The sequence below is a fragment of the Neovison vison genome, chromosome 14, assembly GCF_020171115.1.
Source record: "Neovison vison isolate M4711 chromosome 14, ASM_NN_V1, whole genome shotgun sequence".
Classification (NCBI taxonomy): domain Eukaryota; kingdom Metazoa; phylum Chordata; class Mammalia; order Carnivora; family Mustelidae; genus Neogale; species Neogale vison.
Window position 1 is genome coordinate 33,491,123 of NC_058104.1, and position 16,699 is coordinate 33,507,821.

Consider the following 16,699-nt stretch of genomic DNA (forward strand, 5'->3'; position numbering starts at 1 on the left):
TATGCTTTGGAGCAGGGCAGATGGGGAGTACTCAGTACCTGCTTTGCTGTCTCTTGGCAAGTTTCAACATCTATCCAGGGGGTTTAACAATAAACCCTCAAAGGTGAGGATTAAATGAGACAAGATAAGTGAAGTTCACAGCACGCAGGGTGGGGGTCCAGTGACCAAGCGTACTCTGTACAGGGATTTGAATGACAAGGGTTAGTGGGATCCGGGCTGCAAACTGTGAGTGGTAATAATATTTATTTGGTTCCAGCCAACTAGGTCCAGCAGAGCAGTCTTCAAGCAAAAGCTCTCTAAGGCCGCACATGTCCAAGCATTGCAAGGAGCAGAGCTAGATGGTGCGGGATGTGGGAGGGGTAGGCAGGGGGTCCTTCCAGCGGTCAGGTGCCTGCTTCTCTCCTCCTGATATCTGGCCGTTTGTACTGTATCCAGAGCAGACGTCTGCCTACTGAGGTCCTGGGACCTTTCTCTCCATCCCCATCAGCTTCCCCAGATGCCCCGTTTTTTTTCTGTTTGTTTGTTTATTTGTTTTTGGTTTTAAGATTTTATTTACTTATTTGACAGAGAGAGAGAGAGCGTGTGCAAGCACAAGCAGGGAGAGCAGCAAGCAGAGGGAGAGGGAGAAGCAGGCTCCCCACTGAGCAGGGAGCCCAAGGTAGGGCTCAATCCCAGGACCCTGGGATCAGGACCTGAGCCAAAGGCAGACACTTAACCGACTGAGCCACCCAGGTGCTCCCAGATGCCCTGTTTTTGACAAAGTCCTGGTTCCTGGGTCTGTAGGTTGCCATTTGTTCCATTTCATAGGATTCATCACCTACATGCTCCATCTCTCAGCTCCTTCCCTCTCCAAGGGAGCCCCAGAGCCTCCATGCCCAAAGGGAGGGGCTGAGACAATGGGACCTGATCCCACAGTGAGAAAGCCACCCCCTTTCCCAGTGCTCCTTGGAGGCTTCTGATTAGCCAAGGGAAGTGTTTTCTCTGGTATGAGAATATCTTGAAGATCTTCCTAACACTCTGGTTATATCCTTTTCGGAAAGATCAGGCAGCAGCTAGAAGACGGCATGATTGTTTTGTTTTTATTGTATTTATTTTCCCGGTTGCCACTTGCTTACAGCTCCTGAGTCCCCCCTTTCCTTTTCAGGGAGTGACAGAATGTTCACTACCAGATACATTTATTGAAGTAAAAAGCGAGTTAGATTAAAGAAAAACGAGGAACTTCTCAGGGGTTGGCGGAGTACCCCATGACAGGTCTGGAAAATGCTGGAAGATGAAGATGTCACTCAAATTCGGGAACCAAGGGGGGCATCCATTACAGCTCTGCTCGTTAGCACCTAAGACACTTTCTTTGCTCCGTTTTCCTTGCTTGCCAAAATGCGGAGAGTAATTCCTACTACACACAGGGCTGTTTTAAGGATTCAAGGAGCTCACTGGATGTATGTGAGTGTGATTTGCATGCAATGGCTCTTAAGTGTTAAAAGAAAAGAGTCAGTGGGAGTCTGTGCTGGGCAAAGTGACCTTGTGGGTGCAGGTAGGTGCCTTGCTCCCTGGAGCTCCTGGCCCCTAGTGGGGGTGAAGTCTGGGCGGGTCATGTAACCTCTCTTCCTTGGCAACTAGACTGGGGACTGTCACTGGGAGGGTGTGTACCGTGCTAGAACTCAGCCCCACGCCTGGCAGTACGGGGTAAGGCTGAGCTCTCAGGACCCTGCCCGTGTCCCTCTGTGGGAACCGGAGCCCTAGGTGGGACAGCTAGGCGGGCAGTGGGAAATGGTGGGGCGTGGGCCAAAAACGCACTCCAGGAAGTCAGTGTTGGCAGCAGAAGCCCCCCTCCCACCCCCACCTCCCCATATAGAACTGTTCCCATTTGGCTTCTGCCTTCTTGCAGTAATGCTTGCTGTGGACTGTGTATCCCACCCCCTGAATTCATACGTGGAAGCCCTGACCCTCATTGTGATGGTATTTGCAGATGGGGCCTTTGGGAGGTAATGAGGGATCCAGGAGGCCAATGAAGGTGGGGCCCCCGTGCTGAGATGAGTGGCTTCCTAAGAAGGAGAGACAGAGACAGAGACACATCAAGATCAAGATCAAGAGCGCCACACTCCGCTGGCCGTGTGAGAAGGCGGCCCCCTGCAAACCAGGAGGAGAGCCCTCCCTGGAGAGGATGATTTTAAGCAAGTGGCTCGAGCCATGAAACGTCGAACCAGGCAAAAGCGCCCACGGCGACCAGCAGGCTGAACGCAAACAGGCTCATTAAGCCACAGGCCCTCACCGACCAACGGACGACTTCCAACCAACCTAAGCTTTCCAAGGAAGAGAAAATTCCATCTGCCTCCATACTCCTTCCCTCTGCCCTATAACTACGGCCCCTCACCACCACCGCGTGTCAGGCAGTCTCTCTGCTGCCCCGCCGCAGCTCCCTGGCAGTGGATTTGATAACCTTTTATCTCTTTGGTTCCACCTTGGGGAGAATTCTTCCCTGGACAGCGCCCCCAGACCCCAGCCAGTCTGGACCCTCACCCACACTCACCAAGAACCAAATCTGCGGGCGCCCTCCCCGCGCTTGGGACTTCCCAGCCTCCAGGACGGTGCGAAGGAAGCATCTGCGGCATCAGCCCCCCTGTCTGTGGTGTTTTTGGTTACAGCAGCCCAAGCTGACTCCGATAACGCTCCGGCTGCTGAGAACGCATCCAAACACTAAAACTGCATATATCAGTTCTTCACCATGTGCTACTCATTTCACACGGGGCACTCGATGGGAGCCTCACAGCTGCGTGGAGGAGGGCGCTACACCGTGTTCCATTTTACAGGTGAGAGGACTGAGGCCTGAAGGTGAGGTGGACTCGTCCCAGCTCCTAGAGCTCCTGGGAGCCAGGGCCAGATTTTTTTGGAACACACGCTTGCTGCCAGCTGGCCTGCAGGGATTCAGGTGAGGGACAGGCCCACTCTGACACTGGCGGGGGCACCTTGCTAGTTTCAAGGTGGGGGGGACAGGGTGCCGGGGAATCTTCGCGGCGGTTAGATGAGCAAAGCTCCGCTTCCAACACAGAGGTGAGCCAGTCCTATGGGTAGGCAGCCAGTCTGCGCAGGAAGCGGCCGGAAGAAACAGAACACCCCCAGCTTGGTTGGTTACAACAAGGCAAAACCTTTAATAACATGGGTGCTTATTACATTAGCTGCTTTGGGGGCTCTGACATCTTGATTTCTGGTCATGTTTTTCTAACACGTAAAGGTGAATGCCTCCCTCGGGGCTACCTGAGCGGCTGGTGTCCCGAGGATTTGTGTGAGTGGGCAGTGGGGACAGTTGCACGCGCACCTGGGGACTCGGGGATCCACCCCCCCCTCCCCCAGCCACCACCAGTGACTTTGAGTAAAGTCCTCTTCCAAGGAGGGAAGAATGTGCAGGTCCTTCCAGTAAAGAAGGAAGAGAGGAAAACATCTGGCACAGATACACAGAGAGAGAAATGACATCATGGAATAGGCTTGAAAAGTTGGGGAAAATGGGGGGGTGGGGTGGGAGGGGGGAGGTGGGTTAGGACCCGGAGGGCCAGGGGCCGAGGGTGGGGGAGGGCTGAGTCCATTTGGTTTCATTCTTTGTAAAAAGTAATACCATCACGAGGACCATGCCATGCAACCTCAAAGCTGCCTCTGTCCGTTGCCCCCAGGCTGTGCTGGGGCTGGAGGCCAGAGGGCAGAGGTCAAGTTCAGACGGGCGTGGTGCGCCTGTTGGCCGGATTGTTATGCAGCGACTCTTTGAACTCTTTGGGCGTGGAGTTGTGGAACTGTAGAAAAGCGTGGTCCCGGTCGGAATTGAGGAGGGTCCCCATGGTGATCTTTGAGGGGTCCCGGGAGAGTGTGAACATGGAGATGTCAGTGGAAGGGATGGTGTGGAAGCCTTTGCTGATGGGGGACAGGTCTCGGGATCTGGGCTCCGTGGAGCGGGAACTTGACCGCCTCCGGAATCTATACCTGTAGGGTGGAAGGCGGGCAAAGGTAGATTTCTTCAGGAGCTCCGAGTGGGATTTGGCACGTAACTGCTGATGTTTTTCGATATAGATGTGCACAGCCACGACTCCCACAATTTCTGCGATGATGAAAGAAAAGGCCCCGAAATAAAAGGACCAGCCGTAGGAGTAGCTCTTTTTGGAGTCACGCTGCCCGGGGTCTCCAGCATTGGCTGATATATAAACTATGATGCCGATGATGTTGCTTAACCCTGAGAGAGGGGAAGAGAAAAAGACATCTTTTGTACACAGCGGAGGTAACTGTCGTTTGAACAGGGAGACACGGAGAATGGGCTTATGGCTGGGAAATGCAAACCCTGGGCCTTTCTTGCACGGTGTGTCCCTTGGGAAATGAGGATGCTGCTGTCCGGTCCCAGATGGCGTGCGTTTAGCTGCAGAATACACCCTATTCCTATAGCAAGTGTGGGCGGCCTCAGGATGCTTGTGTTTTCCCGTACAAGCCATTCATTGCATCAAAACCTAATCTTTGCAGGGCACCTCGGTGGCTCAGGTGTCAAGCACCTGACTTCGGCTGAGGTCATGATCCCAGGCTCCTGGGATTGGGCCTCACATGGGGCTCTCTGCTCAGTGGGAAGCCTGCTTCTTCCTCTCCCACTCCCCAGGCTTATGTTCCCTCTCTCACTGTCTCTCTGTCAAATAAATAAGTAAAATCTTAAAAAACAACAACAAAAAAAACCCAAACCAAAAAAACTCTCTTTGGCACTAAATCATGAGGACACTAAAAGGAGGGAGATACAGGTCCCTGCTCCTAAGTTCCTCCATGTTAGTAGAAGAGACGGACACATAAAAGCAATTAGAGCAAAATACAGGAAGGGCTCGGCCAGAGACACGTATAAAACAGTTCAGAAGCAGAGGGAGGTGGACCAGGTAAGCCCCTGGGGTTTGAAGACAAGGGGACCTTGCATAGGGTTGTGCAGGGTATTCACTGGGCTGACCAGGAGGTTGGTGACATCTTGAGCTAAAATAAGAGGCAGCAGAGAGAACAGGTTTTGAGACGAGGGGACATGTGAACATGTTGGTCGGACCTGCTTAAGGAGGGTCCAAAAGCAGTTGCCCTTTGGACGTAGATGGGTCTGCCCCTGCAGCATGGGGAGCTAGTGAACCCAAGGGGCAGAGAGAGTAGCTTCCTAAGTCTTTTCATCTGCACAGGATAAGATAGTGCTTTAGATTAGCTGTCGTTTGAGCATCAGGAATTGGGGACCGTGTGGCTGCTGTCCCCAGCAGGCAAGGTGTGCGTCCCCCACATGCCAATGGAGAGGCGCTGGAAATGGTTACCTGGAGGTAAACTGATTTTCTAGGGAGGGGTAAGAAAACAATAGAACCTGAGGGCCCGAGGGTGTGATCATCTCTGACCGCCTTTAAAAAAGATTTTATTTATTTATTTATTTAGAGAGCGCCAATGAGGGGGTGGGGAGCAGATGGAGAGAGAGAATCTCAAGCAGACTCCTTGCTGAGCACCGAGTCTGACGTGGGGCTCGATCCCATGTCCCTGAGATCATGACCTGAGCCCCCAAACCAAGAGTTGGACACCCCACCTTTCTCACATTCCTGTTCCAAAGGTGGAATGTCTCTTTTTGTCTCTTTGCTTCAAGGGCCTCATCTAGGCCTTGATGCCAACAATGACTCAGGGAGGTTGGTGTATCAGCTGGTACCTCCTTGTCTCCAAATTTAGGTGATGCTAAATGGGGACTGGCCCTCGTTACAGTTCCCAGCACCAGCTGGTAAATAACCATATCCAGTGGCCGTCTGTGCTCCATCTCTGGTCCTTACGGCCCCAGACTCTTCCTGGGGGGGGTTCCTCACGATCTCCCTAGAGTCCAGCAACTAAAGGGTTAAAGCTGGGCCGTTCTGACTCATTGGTGCACATGTATTAAGGGGGAGTTAGTATTTGACTATGATCTCTGGCCTGCTCCATCTGGGACTTGCTTCTAGAAGGTGGTGGGGGCGGGGCGGGGTGGTCTGCTTCTGCCCTGTCCCCTCTTGGCATTCCCCTGTGCAGGCATCCAGCAGGTCGGCCGTGAGTTCTAATCACTGGGCTATTTCTAAATATGGGGGTTGACACAGACAGCTGTATGTCAGGCTGCAGGAAACCACAGGATGAAAAACTGCTCCTCTGTCTGGAGGAGGACATTCTTTTATATTAAAATGAACACGGATAAAATAAGGAGGAGAGAGCAGAATTCACATGAATTTTTAAGTGTAAATGGGAGACAGACTTCAAAGACATTTCAGCTCACTGAAGGCTGCTTCTAGCGATGCCCGCCTACCCTACTCTCCACTCCCCAGGGCCATTTTTTTTTCTTCTCTGCTAGCAGGGAAATTTTGGTGGCAAAGTTTGGGAAGCCCCCAAGGGAAGTCTCGATGGGGTGAGAAGAGGGGGAGCAATTTAAAGAGAGACTTAGATGTCAGACCAGGTTAAAGGAGGCAGGGGGCGAAGGTGTTGCCATTTACTTATAGGGGGCTTCCGATGTGCGAGGCACTGGGCAAAGTCTTAATATGCACCATTTCAAGTATTGCAACAGACCTGCTGTAAAAAAAAAAAAATTAACCCTCTTTTAAAGTTTATTTATTTGTTAGTGATCTCTGCACCCAACGTGGGACTCAAACTCACAACCCCGACATCAAGAGTCGCACACTCTTCCATCTGAGCTAGCCAGGCACCCCCTGACCCTCTTTCCTAGATGGGGAAACTGAGCCTAGAGAAGGTACATCACTTCCCACATTGACAGTGCTAGGAAATGGTAGAGGTGGGATTTGAACCCAGCACTGTCTCTTGGCCATGGTGGATTTAGATTCCAGGAACAAATTTTAGGAAGGACAAGAGGCGGGTGGGCAATGCCCTGGACTCTCAGCTCCTTGAGGGCAGATCTGCCTTGGTCTCATTCATTGCAATGACCTCATGTCCTCGCTGAGAGTCTGACTGGAACGAGTGTGCAGTGCGGATGTACAAAAGAAAGTACAAGAGAAAGTGAATGGTGCAACAGCGCAACACCTTGTGCCTCAGCTACTACGTAGTAAGCAGTACTAGTAAGTAGTAAGTATTAGTAAGTAGTAAGAGATTGTGTTAGGTGCTGTTCTAGGCAGTTTACGGATACCAACTCATGTCTGCCTCTTAACAGCTTCAAGAGGTCGGGCGTTATTACCCCCACTTTTCAGATAGGGAAACGGAGTCACAGAGACGTTGAGAGACTTGTGCAAGGTTATACAGCTGGGAAGTCGCAGAGCCAAGATTGGCAGCGCGCAGCCTGGCTTCAGAGCCCTCGCTCTTCAGCCTTATGCATGGTGCCTGCCCCGTAGTTGGTGTTCAATAAAAGTTCTTGATTCCTTGCCCCAAGCCACAAATCCTTAGAAGAGCCGAGCAAGAAAGGGTCTTAGAGAGTGTGGGCTCTTCTGTAACTTCCATTTTATAGGTGGAAAAGCTGAGGCTTTTCAGGTTCCTTGGGGAGATGGGGGGGTGTATCCAGGAATAGATCCCAAACCTCTCGCCTCCCCTCAGGGCTTTCACCACTGCCCTGCCTGTTTCGCGGTTCCCATGTGTCCCATGTGTGCACCTACCATCTCTCACAGTACCCCTCGTGAGAAAAAATGTTGCTGGTGACACACTCTTTCCTGACAACCCCCTTGGGGGACAAAATAATGATCTGTACGGGAAACCCAAATGTCAGCGCAATCCATTTCCCTCCAGGTGGGTCAGAGCCCAGGGGGTCTGGATGGGCCACCAGTGACTAGAAAGTGCCTCAAAACCACACAAAGCCCTGGGTTTGCCAGTTGTTACCATCAGTCCGCACACAGCGTGGTCAGGGGCCATGGCCACCTCTGGGCTGACCACACCCCCACGGCAAGATGGCGGCTCCCTCTCTGGTCTGTTGCTGGAGTTGGTGTCCAGACACGCGGAGCTGGATGCAGTCCAGCTTCCTCATTTCCCAGAAGGGGACACAGTGGGGGAAGGAATGGGAATAAGGTCTTAGAGGGGAGCAGGACGCTGAGCCCTAGACTTTGGAACTATGTTCTTGTTGCTTTTCCAGGACTAGAAAATGATATTGAGGTGCCCCAGCTGGCTCAGTTGGAAGACCACACAACTCTTGACCTTGGGGTTGTGAGTTCGAGCCCATGCTGGTTGTGGAGATTACTAAAAAAAAAAAAAAAAGTAAACTAAAAAAAAAAAAAAAATTGAGCTTCTTTTTTTTTTTGGATTTATTTTATTTTATTTTTTTTGCTGATTCTAATAAATTTTTTTATTTTTTATAAACATATATTTTTATCCCCAGGGATACACGTCTGTGAATCGCCAGGTTTACACACTTCACAGCACTCACCAAAGCACATACCCTCCCCAATGTCCATAACCTCACCCCCTTCTCCCAACCTCCCCTCCCCCCAGCAACACTCAGTTTGTTTTGTGAGATTAAGAGTCATTTATGGTTTGTCTCCCTCCCAATCCCATCTTGTTTCATTTATTCTTCTCCTACCCACTTAAGCCCCCATGTTATGCAGCCATCAAAAGAAATGAAATCTTGCCATTTGCGACAACATGGATGGAACTAGAGGGTATCCTGCTTAGTGAAATAAGTCAATCAGAGAAAAATTGCGCTTCTTATGCTCAGCCTCCTTCCAACAACACCGGTGAAGTAGATACTATTATTAGTTAGGGAGAGGAGGTAAATCTAGGGGGACGAGAACACGGGGTGGGTAGAGGAGGGAGGAGAGAGAAGGCAGTGCAGGGGACCCCTTCCTGAACTAAGACCGTCTCTCATCCCTCTGGCCACCTTCTGGTCAGGCCAGCTACTGATGGTCAAGTTTTCCTGGAGAGCATTTTGGGCTGTTGGCTTTCTACCTTGCTCCCAGAGACGCCTTGAACAATATGAGAATCTGAGCCCTTGGAACGCTGACATGTCTCAAACAGCCAGAGCCATACATGAGTATGTCCCAGCGAACAGAAAGTTGGACCCTGTTAAAATAAGCTGAGCCAAGCTGAGCCGGTCACATGACATACACATGCCCTCCGTGTGTGAACATAGACAGTTGACTCTTGAACAATACGGAGTTAGGGGCGCTGACCCATCCCTCCCCAGTCAGAAATCTGTGTTTAACTTTTTTGACTTTCCAAAAACTTAACTGCTGATTGCCTACTGTTGACTGGAAGCCTTACCAGACCGAGTCCATTAACACATACGCTGTATGTCCTAGGTCTTCTATACTGTATTCTTACAAGAAAGTAAACTAGAGAAATGAAAATGTCATTAAGGAAATCCTAAGAAAGGGAAAATACATTTCTACTACTGTACGGATCTGTCAAAAAATCTGGGTATCCGTGGACCCCCCCGGGGTTCAAACCCGAGTCTTTCCGGGGTCACACACACTCTCTTACTAACCAGCCTCTCTCTCCCTCCGCTGACCCTTCTCCCCCCGGCTCCTCTTGCCTTTCCATCACGCCCCTGCTAGCGTGTCAGCCCCTTTGGTTCTCATGAAAGTCTCTGGCTCCTCACGCTTAACACAAGTCGAGTATTTTCCCTCCCTTTCCTGGCACGGAACCCCGAATAGCACTGCTTTGTCCTCATGGGCCCGGCTTGGGGTTGGGTGTCTGGGAAAATGTCTAGGCTGGGGCCAGCTGCTCACCTGCAGAGACGAAAAAGATGCCCGCGCTGAGGATGACATTGTGTCTGCTTCGGTGGAACTCGCTGGCTGCCACGCAGAGCCCGCCAAAGAACAGCAGTGTGACACTGAGGATGGGGAAGACACTGGAGGCCCTCACAGCCCCTGCGGAGAGAAGGGGGGACGGTTCAACGGCGTCCCTGCCGGCCCCAGGCTCCACCCAACCTGGGGCACACAGTGCCCAGGGGGGAAATAGCACATGAGCAGGACAGGACATGCTTCCAACATGGGCGTCAGACTAGCACGGCTGCTCAGGGCCCTGTGCTTGCTGGTAAGGCTCTGCAGTCACCGTCCTGAAGTTCTTCATCATTTTTTTTTAAATTTTTTATTTTTTATAAACATATATTTTTATCCCCAGGGGTACAGGTCTGTGAATCGCCAGGTTTACACACTTCACAGCACTCACCAAAGCACATACCCTCCCCAATGTCCATAACCCCACCTCCCTTCTCCCATCCCCCCTCCCCCCAGCAACCCTCAGTTTGTTTTGTGAGATTAAGAGTCACTTATGGTTTGTCTCCCTCCCAATCCCATCTTGTCTCATTTATTCTTCTCCTACCCACTTAAGCCCCCATGTTGCATCACCACTTCCTCATATCAGGGAGATCATATGATAGTTGTCTTTCTCCGCTTGACTTATTTCATCATTTTTTTTTTTGAATGGAACGTGTGTGTTTGAGTAGGCTTACACTCAGCATAGAGCCCAACGCGGGGCTTGAACTCACGACCCTGAGATTAAGACCTGAGCTGAGATCAAGAGTTGGATGGTCAACCACGCAGGTGCCCCTCACATTATGTTTTAGAAGTGAAGTCTGATGTGGAAATGGGGCGTGCGGTGGGGGGCTTGGAGCCTTGACTCACAGGGGATCTTACCACCCGTCAGTTCTCTACCTCCCCGTTCCCCTGGGACGGGACCTTAGCTGCCCATTCTCCTGCCCCAGCCAGGGATCGCTGCTAGCTTTCATTCCTGGTGGGGGCTGGGCATGGGCAAAGGAAGAACCAGGGTTAGGTGTAAACCCCAGGCATGCAAAGCTACACATTCCCCCCATTGAGTGTCTCTGTGCCCCCCACCCTGGGGGTAGTTTGACATGAAATAGCAAATAAAAGACACCATGCCCGATCAAGAGAGAGAGAACAGAAGAAAAGAAAAAGCAGTTTTGGCTGTGTTTTGAAGGAGGAACCTGGGGTTTTCATTTGCACTGGACCCTGCCAATTATGGTACGAGCCCCATATCCAAAGATTCCCATCAGATCACATGCTGTTCACCAAAATGCAGAATCTTTCCCGGCACACACCTCTATCTGCATAGCACTGGCTCTGGCAATCCTCCCTTAATACCCACTCAGTCACCCAAGGAACAAATGACTTCATTTATTCATTCAACGATGTTACTGTGTGCCTATTAAATGCACTTGGGCTGTGCTGGGTCCTGGAGTGCCTAAGGTTCTGAAGGAGGGATTCTATGGGAGGGGGGCCTCAGTATGCCCCCAACCAGTATAAAGGTGGGGGTCCCAGTATTCACCCAACCGGTATAAGGTTATTTCCTTCTATGTCCCGACCAGAATATACCAGCTGAACAAATTCCGTGTTCGTTAGTGTACAAAAGAACAGGGATCCCCAGCCTCATGGGATCCCAAGTCAGTTGAGTTGACGGTAGGAACAACTGCCTAATTTGCAGGACCCAGTGCAAAATGAAAAGGCAAGGCCTCTTGTTCCCAAATCATGAAAAAATGTCAAGATAGTAACAGAGAGCGCTGAACACTGTGGGGCTCTTGGAAGGGCAAGCTCTTGGGGCCACAAGGGCCGTGGAAGCCAGATGTGAGCTGGCTGGGGCCAGGGTGGTAGGCTGGAGGTGGTGAGAAGCTGTGGGACCGAGGATACATTTCTAAGGTAGAGCCACCAGTGGCAGTGGGCAGTGGGAGGTAGAACAGCTGAGGACCATGCCTATGTCTGGCGCTCGGCCGCTGAGCCCCTGGTGCCACCCAGAATGCCACGGGGCACGAGCAGGTGCAGCAGGAAGGGTCATGAGGTCATTTTTGGCCTTGGGGATTTCAAAGCTGAAAGTTCAAGGCTTTCAGGCCCCGTATTTGTGGCAACCCACCTCCCGCTGTTTCTGTTCCCCACTGCACAGAGGGGCTTACGTGCCAACCGCCAGGCGGTTTTTACAGCGTGATGACTGGTGTTTTATTCGGTCTCATGGAAAAAGTTTTCTGGAAGTTTGCTAGCTGAGTTAGCCAAGAGGGTGGCCTGGGAGGGGTGATGGAGAAATGGGGGGAGCGTCTGCGGGCAGTCTGATGTTCTCTTAAGGATAAGAAAATGGAAAGTTCTTGCTTTTGTTTGAAGACAGCCACCCCCAAATTACCCACTGTTGGGATCTGGGCAGAACTGGAGCCTGAAAACAGCGTCCTTCCCATTCTTCTGCTTCCATGGTTAAGTTTTGGGAAAGGCTGGACCCCCTGCTTCCTTTAGTCCCCAGGTCAGGGGATAGCCTCGGGGAGGGGGCGCTGGGGTCCTAAGTGGGCACATGAGCCCAAGCGTGGGCATAGCTTCTTTATAACTTCTCAGTATTTATGCATATGACCTATGGGTTTCCGTTTGGACCCTCAGCCCAGGGCCCTACCAATAGGGGTTGATCTGCCTCAGTGGTTTCCAACAAACTTGAACGTGAACAAACCTTTAAAGTGTTCATTTGCGTTGTGTATTGACAGGGATTGCTTGAATATTCAATGGGATAAGTTCAGTCGATTAAAAGAGTAGTTTTAAAATTTGTTTTTTGGTAAACATGATTATGTCCAAAGGAAATAATTATGGACGTTTGACGCTATTGAACTGCATTGGTTATTAAAGCACAGATTTGAAATGGGTGGCTGTGAGATTTGTGACTGTGGCTGAAGTAGCCCTGTGACAATCAGCTGGTGGCCAGACCCCACTGTTTAGCCCACAGATGAGATATGTGGCTGCAGGTGTCTGCCTCAGGACATTTGCTTCTGCCATTTTCTCCGAGTCAGAGTTATCTACTCTACTTTCATTTAAACCCGTGGGCACATGGTAGGTTCACAACAAAAAGGTTTTACTGTCTTCTCCCTTTCCTCCCCGCCTTCCTTCGTTTACCGTTTCTCTACCCCCAACTACCTGGGGGTATGTTGTGGTCTTAAGGATGGGGAGGGCCGTTTGTTGCAGTGTAATTCTACCACGGGCATCGGAGTAGGACTTGGCCACGTCAGGGCTATATTATGGGGAGTCTCTTGTCCGTAGGTCTTGTGGGCTAGTGAGCCTTATGCTCTATGGTGAAGCTGTAACCTGTCCCAACAGCACCCGAGAACGAGGAAACAGCAGAAAAATTAGTACATGAGTCCCAGTCCCACGACGGGGCGGTCACAGCAGGAATGGCCCCTCACACATTGGAGGGGTCTGGAGAGCCCCGCGGGAACGTGCCCTGGTTCTGTGTGCTAGGGTCAGGGATTCCAAAATTCCTCACAGGACATCTGTGTGCTTGGAGAGGCTTCTCGTAGAGGCTTCCCCTGAACCTTCACCTGGTTCTGTGGCTAATGGTGAAGGAGGGGTGGCCTGTGGGAGGGGCGAGGACCTCACTTTCCCCGAGGGGAGCAAAGTATTTTGTTGGAAAAGCAATCCACCTCAGGGAAGCTGAAAATCAGAAGCTGAAAAACTGAAAATCCGTTCTGGGAGTTGTGAAATAGAAGTTACAGCTCTGTTTCACCTCCAGCGGGGCAAACATCACAATGTTTCATTAAAGCAGGAAGGAAAAACAAAGAGAAATGATGGGCACTCAGTAAAACCCCACTGGAGATGAATTTAAAGCTATTCTTCGGAGGAGGTCCAAGCACAGAACTCCAACTCTAAGCAGGCCCTGTGTTCCCCATACCAAGTTTTTCTGAGCTGCTGGCACACATCCTAGTAGGCATTTGGGTAAATCCTAGTAGCTGCGTAAGGACTGGAAAAAGAAATGGTGTGTTTAGGTTTCAAAAATTAGCTGAAAACTGACTTTCTTAATTGACCCTGCTATAATAACTACATAACTAACATTGTTACACGATTCAGGGCTCATTCATCTGCAGACTAACAGGTGTGAGCACGGCCACAAATCGTTCTAGTTTTAAAACCACTCTTCTTGAGCTACGAGTTACAAACATAATCTTGCATAGGACAGTTTCTTAAAGTTTTTATTTATAATAACAGTTAAAAAGGGGGCGAACTTTATACTTAACATTCCTAAGTAATAGATTAGTCAACACCTTTGAAATTCCTCTTTGAGTGAACTTGACACGAATTCTTATTGAAGAAGTTGCATTTAGATTACATGAAATGTCAATGTCTCTTTGGGCCTGGATCAACGGCAGGTGCATATCTGCCCCTGGACTGTGCTAGAGCTTGTCCCCTGCAACAGGAAGGGGCTGGCCCTATATTGCTTCACTGACGCCACGTTGGACCCCGGGGCTGAGCGTAATGCATGTGAGCTCATTTAATTTTCACGAGCCTATCACATCGATGATGCTATCCTCTCCATTGCTGACTGGAGAAGAATAGTTGGGAAATGGAAAGGGAAAGAAAGCAGTGCACTCAGGTTTAACCCAGCCAGTAGAGAGACAGGGCACACAAGCCCAGGTCAACCAGGACCCAGAGCCCTCATGCTAAGCCACCTTGCACTCTGCTGCCTCCCAAGTGCTGCCTTGTCCCATATCATATCCAGCTTACCAGCCTGGGGACAATCCCAGGAAGATGCTGGCCCTGCCCCAATAGGACTGCAGACACGTGAATTTGGGTTTGCATTTAACCACCCGGGACTTGCTCCTGAGGACTGTGCTTTACCCATTAGCTCATCACCCATTAGCACCTCGACTCAGCTCTCTCGGGAAGGTGAAAACTGGTATTCCGGTTGAAGAAAATCCCTTAGATTTTCTCCTCAGCAGACTAAAAAGAGCCTTTTAGTTTTGACTCACCTACTTCTCCCCCTTGTATTTCTAGTTCATGGACATTAAAGAGACTCAGATATCAGAATCACTTGAAAGTCTCTGTCTAGTAGCCAAGGTCCCCAGAAGCTCCTTTGGAAGGATCCATTTCCAGGGATGGGTACGGAGGAGCCTCAGAGGCAGCCGGGCAACTGCAGGGCTGCCCGCACCCCCTCCAGGGGAGACCCCAGAAGTGGGAACTCACGCAGGAGATACTCCGCTGTGTCTTGTTCATAGTCAGCATCTTCGGGGAAGTGATCGATTTTCTTGCACACTCCTCGGAAAGCCCCTGTGGAAACAAACGTGGGCCTGAGCTGGGGGGAGGAGCCAGCGCCCCTGGGTCCTCCCCCTCCGCAGTGGAGAACCTTCCCTGGTTGTTGCAGGTTGTGCATACGCTGGTTCATCTGCACCTGTCCTAGGGCACACAAGAGAGACTGGCAGTGGAGGAAAAATAATTAAAAAAAAAAAAGCAGCAGAAAACTTCATTTTCTAGAAAATCTGCTTCCTAGACTTTGCATGATGTTGGGATCTATGGAGAAGAGCAAATAGCCATGGAACACAATCATTCATTATGAGGACGGTCTTGCCTTATCTATCCCCCACCTTCCATTGGGTGAGAGAGAAAAGGAGAAGGAAATGGAATTTGTGTGTTAATTTCCCATTACAGATGAGGAAACTGAGCAGGAGGATTTTGCATGCACTCACACAGTCTGCAGGACAGCCTGCATTCCAACCGAGGTTGGGGGACTCCCGGGTGTCAGTTGTGGGCAGGGGTTCAGGAGTAGCCCCCTGTCCCTGATCCTGCTCTTAGCTGACACAGGACTGTCCCCTCACAGCCCCCTCATCCCCCGCTCCCTGCCCCTGGTCACAGCCAGCTGTGCTCTGCTGTGTGGCCCACGCCTTCCGGGAGGCACAGACTGCACAGGTTCCTCTTGGGGGGAAACTGCCAACATTTGCTTCCTTTTCTTCCTTCAATATCAGTTTGACTTAAATCATTCTGGGTGTTTGAGAATCCTTGTGGGTGTTTGTTAACCAACCAATTAACCGATCTCTGGGGCAGCTAATGGCTCTGCCAGTTCTTATAAATGACAACAATTTCTGAACTCCTCACTGTAACACAGCACGGAATTACGCATCGCTGTTCTTGTCACCGCCTGAGAACCGGACGTGGAGGGGGAGGGGCCGGGTGCCGCCGTGGACAGCAGACCAGGCAGATCTGCCCTCCTGTTTCAGCCAACCTACTGTAAGGATTAAATAAGGCCATGTATGAAGATGACATCACTGTTGCATTTTTTGCAAAACTCTAGGCGTGCCGTGATAGCAACCGGCGCTTATTAATGCTTCCCGTGGGCCAAGCGCAGAGCTGAAACCTTACCTCCCTTCTCTCATTTACTCTTGTCCACTGCCCTGGGAGGTAGGGGCTATTGATCCTGACATTTGATGATGAGGTAACCCAGATCACAGAAGAGACTGAGGTGTCACAGCTGGAGAGGAGAAGAATCGATATCTGAATCCAAGCTTCAAAGCCTGTGGTTCTCACTGTTGCACGGTGGATGGTAGCTATTATTATGATGTCAATAATAATCTTATAATAAAGAGTGCCATGCATTTAACCCCTGCTACAAGTAGGCTCCAAGCCAGAGGCATTTCCCAATAAATGCGATGCCGTATGTGAAGCACCCTCTTGCTTCTGATTCTCCGCTCACCAGGCAAAGAACGGACTCAGCACCAACAAGGAGTGGGGGGCGGCCCTGGAGAGATTTGTAGCCTCCAGGATATTCTTGGAAGAAAACACAAAGTTATAACTTCTTCCCTGATATGAAAAAAAAAAAAACCTTTGTTTTTCTCTTGTTTAGATTTTAGCGTTCCATTCACATACTCCTCTTAGTTTATAATCCCCATTCCCTTCCAGCGAGCTGGATAAGAAACCAGAATAAGTCACACACGCAGAGCCCGTACTATGTACCATGTACCGGGTGCCATCCTAAGCCCTGTACGTGTTTTATCCTCTTCAGCTCTCAAAACAGCCTTATGAGGTACCTGGTATTATGATTCCTT

At 50.5% G+C, this 16,699-nt stretch overlaps 1 protein-coding gene across 1 annotated transcript in view; it reads right to left on the bottom strand.

Annotated features, from left to right (window-relative positions):
• Positions 1–3,122: 3,122 nt before the first annotated feature.
• CACNG3 (calcium voltage-gated channel auxiliary subunit gamma 3) overlaps positions 3,123–16,699 on the bottom strand; it is an 83,135-nt gene continuing 69,558 nt past the window's right edge. Inside the window, exons 2-4 of the mRNA XM_044232675.1 lie at positions 14,847–14,930; positions 9,639–9,779; positions 3,123–4,213 (exon numbers count right to left, since the gene is read on the bottom strand). Coding sequence (XP_044088610.1) covers positions 3,702–4,213; positions 9,639–9,779; positions 14,847–14,930 — 737 coding nt within the window. The 3' untranslated portion in view covers positions 3,123–3,701. The remainder of the gene's footprint in view (positions 4,214–9,638; positions 9,780–14,846; positions 14,931–16,699) is intronic.